Below are 8,455 nucleotides of genomic sequence, written 5' to 3' on the forward strand. Positions count from 1 at the left end.
CTCTTAGGCTTATACCTTGTTGTAAACGCTCATACGCAATTTCGGAATAAGACTTCTCTTTCCTCTCTTCTTACGATTTTTATACTTCTTCGTCGTCATTATCGTGTTCTGATTTGCTTGGCGTGTGGTATTAGCAGATATCCGGGACCTCTGGGAAATTAGGGTTTTCCTAGTTTCCTTATTTAAACGGAAATCGACAGTGCGAATTTTGGTTCCCACAGTGTTTCTCCCGTCCATGATTTTTTTAATCCCCGAAAGCCGCCTGTACAAAGCTCACCCGTCCACAACTCAACTCTCAGCACACCCCCTATGCTCCAAATCCAACTACTCCCCCATCTCTTCGTCCTTGTTCGGCCATCTACGATGCTAGTGCCCACCCAAACAGCCCCGAAGCCATTACTCCTGACCCCCCGTCCTAAGCCAACCCCAATACGACACATCATGCAATTAATCTTCGCTTAGACGGATCTTCCCTTTGTCACCCCTCCATTTAACTCCCGAACTTGACAGTCTCCCAGGTTTCGTAGGCCATGCGACAACAATCAACGCATTCTCAGCCACAGCTACATCCAAACCTTCCTCAGTTCCCAACACCCAACATTTCTCTGCTGTACATGTGTGCAGTTTCAGTGATTTTATGTATATGCTTAAACTGTCTACTTAGAATGTATTTTGGTTCTCATGCAAGTAATTCCTCTTGTTTCTGTTTAGGCTCAACCAACTGACGACAGCGACATTGTGTCTTTGAGCGACGGCTCTCCATCTCCACAAACGCCCAAGCACATTCCATCAATGGAAGAAGACCACCTTGCAAAACAACTCTTGTGCTGCAAGACTGTCCCTGCGCCAGACCTGTTAAGCCCACTATCTCAAATTGAGTGGGATCTTTTCAAAAAGATCATTCTGAAGTTTAGTGCTGCGTAAGTGCATTTCAAAATGTGATTACTCTTTTGCTTGCTAAAGCTTACCTAACCACCTTTCCTTGCCAGGTTCCATATAACTCCCTCCAAACTCGACTTCTCCAACAACTTCCTAATCCAACTAGCACAGCCTATGAATTGGACAACAACTTACGTACACTTCCATCACATCTCTTTTCACATTTATGAAATTTATTTTACCTTTACACTAGTGGCTTGAACTTATTATCATGTCATTTGCTTAACAAGAGTTTGTTCTATTTTTCTTTGCAGCACATGGAAATCCTCATGCACATGCTAGATGCAAAGTATAGCCGCCTCTTCGAAGAGCAAAAACTTACCTTCATTACCCCTCACCTTACTTCTGGAATCCAGGCAATATCCAAGGATTCCAACAAGTCAAGAAAGAGAGATACCTTCGCATGGGACGAGCAGCTGACGGGTCTTGTTCTCCAGCCCGGGAAGAAATGGATGGAAGATGTGTTGACTGTCTACACACCCATGATATGGGGTGATAAACACTGGGTTGGTCTTGCGATAAACCTCGACTTGGGCGTTGTTGAAGTCTCAGACCCTCTCCCCACTTTGTACAAGGACAGTACTGTTGGTCGTTTCATGGCTCCGGTCCTCAAGGCGTTACCTTACCTTGTTAAGAAGGTTGCAAACTACCAGCTCACTCAGTTCCGCGGCCTTGCACCTTTTACATGGCATCGTATCAAAGATCTCTACATCAACGAAAGGGGAGGCGACTGTGGACCTGTTACTCCCAAATTCTTGGAAATGCACGCACACGGGGATCCAACAAACTTGTTAAGCATCATAGACCGCGATGTTGATGATTTCCGTAAACAGTTCGTGCTTGACATCTACAAGACCATTGTACTGCCTGCTTACTACCCTCCAGCATAGGCTTTTCACTTTCCACAAAATATCGATTATACAAACTTTAGGCTTTCTTTTCAGAACAATATCGTCTTTTTGTGATTGTGGGGTGAATCTAACCCACAAACAATGTAATCTGAAAACCTAACTCTAAGTACTTGCTTTAGGCTTTCTTTTCAGATGTGCAATGACGTCTATTTTTGGGTTTTGCTGTGTTTGTTGGGAAAAACTGTTGTGGGTTACATACCAACAAACAGTCTCTGCTCTTTTAGAACGTTAAAAACTATTGTGGACGGTGTAGAAGTACTATCATCTTGTGGACAGAGTTATGCCCGACCACAATTTTAATTGAATTACATCAGTTTCAGGCCAACCTAATCCGGCCCACCACGGTTAAATTGAATTTAATCTTTGACAAATCACACTAAACATCTAATTATTCTCAAAACCATAGTATTCAATTATTCTCAACCCACCATCCTAAGGTCGACAATCAAACATTAAACAAGAGTATTCATAAACTCAAAAAACTAAACAACTTTTATTTCTCAAAAAACGTTATTCTCCACATAAAAACACCATCATCCACGTTCAAGCCATTCATGTTTCGACACCAGCATCCACGTTACTGCCGTCCACGTCAATCTATATGGGGTTGGTGTAGCTGGAATGGTTGTGCCCTTCCATGCGACACCTACCACACTTGTTTGGAACCAGCTTCATCTTCTTCGTTACCTGACACAAGCACATGTGTTTATAAAGGGCTCGGATGTTGACCACAATTTATGTGAATCTACAAACAAGAGCCTTGCCGGATATTCACCAATCGAGGGAATCCTGTTCTTCCTTCTGCGACCTGGTTGTCTCTTTGTCACAAGGGGGCATCAACATCATCTTCTTCACATCTTCAGGGATATCCACGTCACGAGGGTCCCCTTCTGGACTGATTACCCCAGCATATGTCTCCCTCCATGTGGATGTCTTGTAGTAGTGACCAACCAAAGTCTCATAACGCACTCCCAAACTGTCTGCAACAATCATAGCATGGCCAGAGGGTATTTTGATTTTATCAAAATACTTGCAACTACACTGCTTAGTGGCAAGATGCACACGTTCTTTCCTACCATACTTACCTATAATTTCACAACTCCATTCAGTAGAAGAATTCACTTTACTCCCCTTCATCGTTGCCATATTGTTTGTCATCACCTTGTCCACCTCCACACTAACTATACCCCTGTGGTTTTCCGCCTTCTTTCTCCTTGCACTAAACCACCTTGTCATCATCCTTTGAATGAAAATAACCAACTCCATAATAGGTGAAGTTCTCCCCTCCACGAGTGCATGGTTCAGCTGCTCCGCTATGTTACTAGTCATGATGTTGTAGCGGTCTCCAAGGAAGTTAGCCCTTGACCAATGAGCAGTACCAATCTTAGCCAGATACACTCCACACTCACTCCTCTGAGACCTTACTTTGCTTAACAGGTCCCTGTAATCTCCCATACGGAAAGCCATTGCAGTTGATTTTACCATTTTAGCCAAGTTTTTGCTTGAGTAACGAGAGTTGACGTTTCTTGCCAAATGAACAATGCAGTAACCGTGATTAGCATAAGGGTACACACGTTTCACAGATGTTGCAATGCATGATGCACGGTCAGATATGATCGCAAGCCTTGGAGAATCACCTAATATCCTCTCCAACTTCATCAAGAACCAAGTCCATGATTCTTCATCTTCGCTGTCCACAATAGCATAAGCTAGAGGGAAAATCTGAAAATTTGCATCTTGTCCGCTTGCCGTGAGCAACACACCTTTGTACTTGCCTCCTAAGTGTGTTCCATCTACAACCAGCACCAGACGTAGCTTCTTAAAACCTTGTATAGACGCTCCAAAGGCAAGAAACAGATAAAAGAACCGCTCATCACCATCGTCATCAACTTCCGTTTCAATATCAGCCACTGTTCCAGGATTCGAAAATTTTAACATGTGCAAATACTCAGACAGTTTCAGATAAGAATCTTCTCCAGAGCCATGAATGTCGATTACAACCTTCTCTTTAGCCCTATAGCACTTCATGTAAGAACCAGTCACACGAAGATCCTCAAGCACAAGCTTCTGCAATTCTGACGCCACTGGCCCTTTCCCGGGATCACCAAACTTCTCTTTGTACACAGCTGTGATCACCCATGCTGTAGCTTTACTCTTATAGCCCTGTCTAAATTCAATTGGACAGCTATGATCTAGTTGTGCTTTCCTGATCTCGTAATAGCCACAACCTCTAATTTCATGGGCTGTCCCACGCCAATCACACCTTGGGTCAGGACACTCCATCACAAAAGAATCAACTTTTGTCCTAGTCTGTTTGAAGCGAAACTGATTCCTTATAGCGTATATAGCCAGTGATATTTGACAATCTTCTTTGTTACCAACCACCTTCCCAACATAGATCTTCCCATCACCTTCGTCCAAGTCCATGTCTGGTATCTCTGCTGCAGCATAGCTTGTGTCATCAAAAAGTGGTGGAATGTCAACCTACTCGTCATCCACTTCCTCAAGTTTTCTTGTTGAAACCCGTGGAATCCTGTCCACACTTGGACCACTGTTCTCCCCACCCGTCCATGGATTATAGTTGTTAGTACCCGTCCACGGGTGTTTGTCATCACAGGACCAGTCTTAAGGCTGCTTCTACCACCACTATTCTTTATCAAATCTTCCACTATCTCATCCTCATTGTAAATAACATTGACAGCATTAGACCCCCAGAAGTCGTCTTTAAGAAGTGGACTCCAAAACTCTTTGTCATACCCTCTAGGCCTCACGTCTCTCTCATCAACCGCATCTTCCCCAACATTACTGCCGCCTAGAACTTCTTCCTGTCTGAACGTACTCCCACAATTGATTACTTCTTCAACCCTCTCAACTTCACGTACAAACTCCACTTCCTCAAGATTAACAACACGCGCATTGGGAGTCTTCTCGGGAGCCTCTTTTCGAGCATCTCTTGGACCTTCTGTCGTCCCAAAACAATGACTAGACGAGGCAGAACTCACCTTCGGTTTACAAGTCTCCGGCGTAACAAAAGGTGCTTTCTTTTGGGTCGAGCAAGAACTCAACTTTGAAGTCGCCGGCCAAACAAAAGCTGTGCTTTTTCGTGTTGCGCAAGAACTCAACTTTGGTTTACATGTCGCCGGCGTTACAAACCCATTTCGGAATCATCAACGAAATTGTTATTGGTGCTGCTCCTCTCAAATCTCACAAACAAATTCATATCTCCTTTCACTCTCAAATGCTGCAGAAAGTACCTTAGGGCTCCATCACTTGTCAGTAATACCGGCGGGGTCTTTATCCCGGTCGCTAGCTCCAAGCTCGACAGCGGCCAGTAGCTAAGAGCAGCCACAAACAAACCCTCCTCAACGCCAAACTCACGCAAGACGTTGCCTTGAAGTTCTCGCAAGCTCATTCCTTCGTACAAAGGAACCAGACGCGCCATCTGACGCTTGTCAAGCACAAAATCCCACTTCCCTCCGTTATCACAAACCCACTCGCCGCACATGACCATGCACTGGTCCTCCATCGCACCAACCTGAAACACAATAACCAACTATTAAGGAGATGAGTATGATCGATAAACGTCTGACCAAAAACAAGAACTAATCATACACCTTCAATTTCGACAAAGAACAGCTCCAATAAAGACAGAAACTTCAGTAACTTTCGTATGCTCGTCGCTTCCTCCACACCCAACACAACAAACTCACGTCCTTTATCACAGCTGTCTTAATAATCATGTTTCAATTTTGGCCTTTGATTGAAAAAAACAAGATATAGATCCGACGGTCAAGATTAAGGCACTTAACTCAGACCAAACCGGTTTCCCTTTGGGAAGGAAAACATCAAACTGCCTTCGGTAAGGGTATATTAGTCTACTTTTTATCTTTTGCCAATGGAAAGTGCTTCACATGTGCAATGTGTCTCTTGACTCTCCTTTTAGATCCTTTTCTTCACCGAGAGAGAGAGAGAGAGAGAGAGAGAGAGAGAGAGAGAGAGAGAGAGCGCTTTGAAACAGACTTTCTTACCAGGAATAAATTCCCTTTAAGATGTAAATTAATCCATGCTAACAATCCCAAGCTGCTGATTTTTCATTGGACATCGTATACAAAATTTCCTTCCTAGATCCACCACAGCCCAAGCTTGAACTTGATTCAACTTGGCCAAACACACCTCCTTCATTTATTCGTTTAAAAAGATACTGTTTCTGCGAATCCTTAACCTTTTGTGGGGTTTCAGAGCTCTTATGAACACCTAGAGTCTCTGCCATGACCAGCGGGTCACTCAAGGGAGCCGAAAATAATAAGAAATTGGAAAATCAACCACCAAGACAATAAAAACAAAGCAAACAAGGGGTGCGCGCAGACGCGCAGTATCTGTATTCGACCACCTTTTGCAATGCATATATTAACATCAAAGTGCGGAACATCATGGCCCAATGGTAAAGACGGGTTCTTTCCTGCATCGAGGTTCGAGTCTGAACCCTGCTGGAGGGAACTACTGCATGATGTATCTGGACACCCCACATGGATATGAGCCCTTGCATTCGGCTCATTTTGAAAGCCCGGTGCGTGAGTCTATCCATGGGTCACATGCCTCTAGGAGATTAGTCTGGGTTTGTTTGGGCCTGAGATTTACTCCTGAGTTATCAGAAAAGAAAAAAAAATATCTTTATAAATAAAGTTGACATATCTGCCTTTTCATGCGTCCACGTCGCTCTTGAGAAGAGGAGTTTTCTCGCCACGTGTCGACTCTCTATTCGCTTTGCGTGTTTCACGCGTTTCGACTCTCTGCTCGCGTGAAGTGTTTCACGCTTTCCTATTTTTTTTTAAAAAAATTTCATCTCGATTGGGCCGCAACAAAATGTTGCCTTTTGTGTGCAAAATTGTATTTGGGCTTCCTTGCCGAATTTTTAATGGACACGTATTAATACAACATTCATTGTGTTTAATGTAACGTAAGAGACATTCTCTATTTTGACATTTTGGAATTGAAAATAAAAAAAAAACAAAACACAAGGAGTAAAATCACATTTGCCAGAAAAAAGGCCAACTCTTAATTAATCTAAACCCTAACCACAACATACAAACTTATCTCAAGTACACCGTACAACAATGTTTATTTATTTCATACTCTTAATTAATCTAAACCCTAACCACAACATACAAACTTATCTCATGTACACCTTACAACAATGTTTATTTATTTCATAACAAAATATAAATTATCTTTTAGTTTGGATTACAAAAATACAACAATCATACTCATAAGCAATAGCTGTGAATATTAACAAAAATTGATTTATTAACCATTGCCAATCAGTCGATCCAGATTAAATGAAATGTTAAAACATAAGTACTAACAATCAACGCAAAAAAAAACATAAATGTAGAATTATGCCTTCGAATAAGTTACAATCCACTAACACAATGAAAACCAACCAGCACACCTCCTCTTCGGTCCTATATAAACAAATGACCAACGCAAAGCACCGTACTGAAACATCCTAAGAAAAATACAATACTCTAGCATTTCTCATCAGTTCCATGAATCCAAAACAAGCTAATATGCTTACTCTTCAGACCATGCCTGAAGACATGCGTCTGTTCATTGTTTCGAAAGTAGGCACCACTTCCCCTATCGACTACTTCAATACAATCATCACTTCCAAGAGCCTCAAATTCAGTTTTGACAACTACTTTGTTGCCAAAGATCTCAAACTCTCACCTTTGGTAAAGAAGCCCGCTCTAGCTACCCGATACAAAACGTTGATGGACAGCTGCCTCAAAGCCAACAATGTTGATGCTCACTTTGTTAAAGGTATGCTTGAATACTTCCATTCTCAAAATCAGTTCCTAGGTCTACATCACATCCGCATAGCCTCAAAGGGTGGTCACCTCAAAGGAAGGTACGTTTATGGTGTTCTCCTCATGGCCATCGGCCAAACAGAGAAAGGGGTGAAAATCATCAACAAACTCACTGATGAGCAAGGTTTTTCAGTGGTGGAAGATTGCATGGCAAATTTCCAGCGCTCTCTCGAACGCCCCGATCTTCACATGAAGGATATCTACGTGAGTTCCCTTCTGAAGATGTGGCCAGATCTAAACTGCCATCCTCCAGAGGACAACACAGTCTGCTCCAACTGTCTCCACTTCTTTTTGCTGACCGAGTTCTTTGTGATGATGCTGGGCCTTAACTGATCGCTTGGATTTAGAGAACAAGCTATACGCCAAACGTTCTTGGCGTTTACACGTTCACGTCTTCCATTTTCTTTTTATTTCTCATTTTGGTTTTGTGCTACAAGTTAAAGATTTATGTTGATCTTCCATTTGTAACCATTGCTTTGTTTCCAGTTTCCCTTTCGAATTTTAATAAAATAATTTGCAAAATAATATAACAAGCCCTTCTTAGCTGCTAAAAATAAAACTATATGTTATTCCCATGCTACGAAATATGAATGATTATCACAATCGATTATTTAAGGCTTTGTTTGAGTATATCATTTATGGGCTTTCAGAGTTTAGCATAACTTTAATGGGCCACACCCTAAGAAGCCTTGCTTACAAATAATATAGACTGGAGTCCAAATAGCACCAACTCCCGCG

At 42.3% G+C, this 8,455-nt stretch overlaps 2 protein-coding genes across 2 annotated transcripts; one reads left to right on the top strand and one right to left on the bottom strand.

Annotated features, from left to right (window-relative positions):
- Positions 1–2,621: 2,621 nt before the first annotated feature.
- On the bottom strand, positions 2,622–5,376 carry LOC106302491. Its single transcript, XM_013738990.1, has 3 exons — positions 5,004–5,376; positions 4,442–4,812; positions 2,622–4,334 (listed from the first exon to the last, which is right to left on the bottom strand). Exons 1-3 carry the CDS (start codon positions 5,374–5,376, stop codon positions 2,622–2,624), a joined length of 2,457 nt encoding a protein of 818 aa, XP_013594444.1.
- A 1,000-nt stretch (positions 5,377–6,376) lies between these two features.
- LOC106302492 (F-box protein At2g35280-like) lies at positions 6,377–8,050 on the top strand. Its single transcript, XM_013738991.1, has 2 exons — positions 6,377–6,417; positions 7,393–8,050. Exons 1-2 carry the CDS (start codon positions 6,377–6,379, stop codon positions 8,048–8,050), a joined length of 699 nt encoding a protein of 232 aa, XP_013594445.1.
- The last annotated feature ends 405 nt before the right edge of the window (positions 8,051–8,455 follow it).

This window comes from Brassica oleracea, chromosome C7 (genome assembly GCF_000695525.1).
Source record: "Brassica oleracea var. oleracea cultivar TO1000 chromosome C7, BOL, whole genome shotgun sequence".
NCBI classification, from domain to species: Eukaryota; Viridiplantae; Streptophyta; class Magnoliopsida; order Brassicales; family Brassicaceae; genus Brassica; species Brassica oleracea.

Coding starts and splice junctions, on each gene's coding strand:
- LOC106302491 (XM_013738990.1), bottom strand. CDS start 5,376: ATGGAGGACCAGTGCATGGTCATGTGCGGCGAGTGGGTTTGTGATAAC. Junction 4,813..5,003: donor CGTTGATGATTCCGAAATGG/GTTTGTAACGCC, acceptor TTGGGACGACAG/AAGGTCCAAGAGATGCTCGA. Junction 4,335..4,441: donor TGACAAACACCCGTGGACGG/GTACTAACAACT, acceptor GATGACGAGTAG/GTTGACATTCCACCACTTTT.
- LOC106302492 (XM_013738991.1), top strand. CDS start 6,377: ATGGATATGAGCCCTTGCATTCGGCTCATTTTGAAAGCCCG. Junction 6,418..7,392: donor CGGCTCATTTTGAAAGCCCG/GTGCGTGAGTCT, acceptor ATTTCTCATCAG/TTCCATGAATCCAAAACAAG.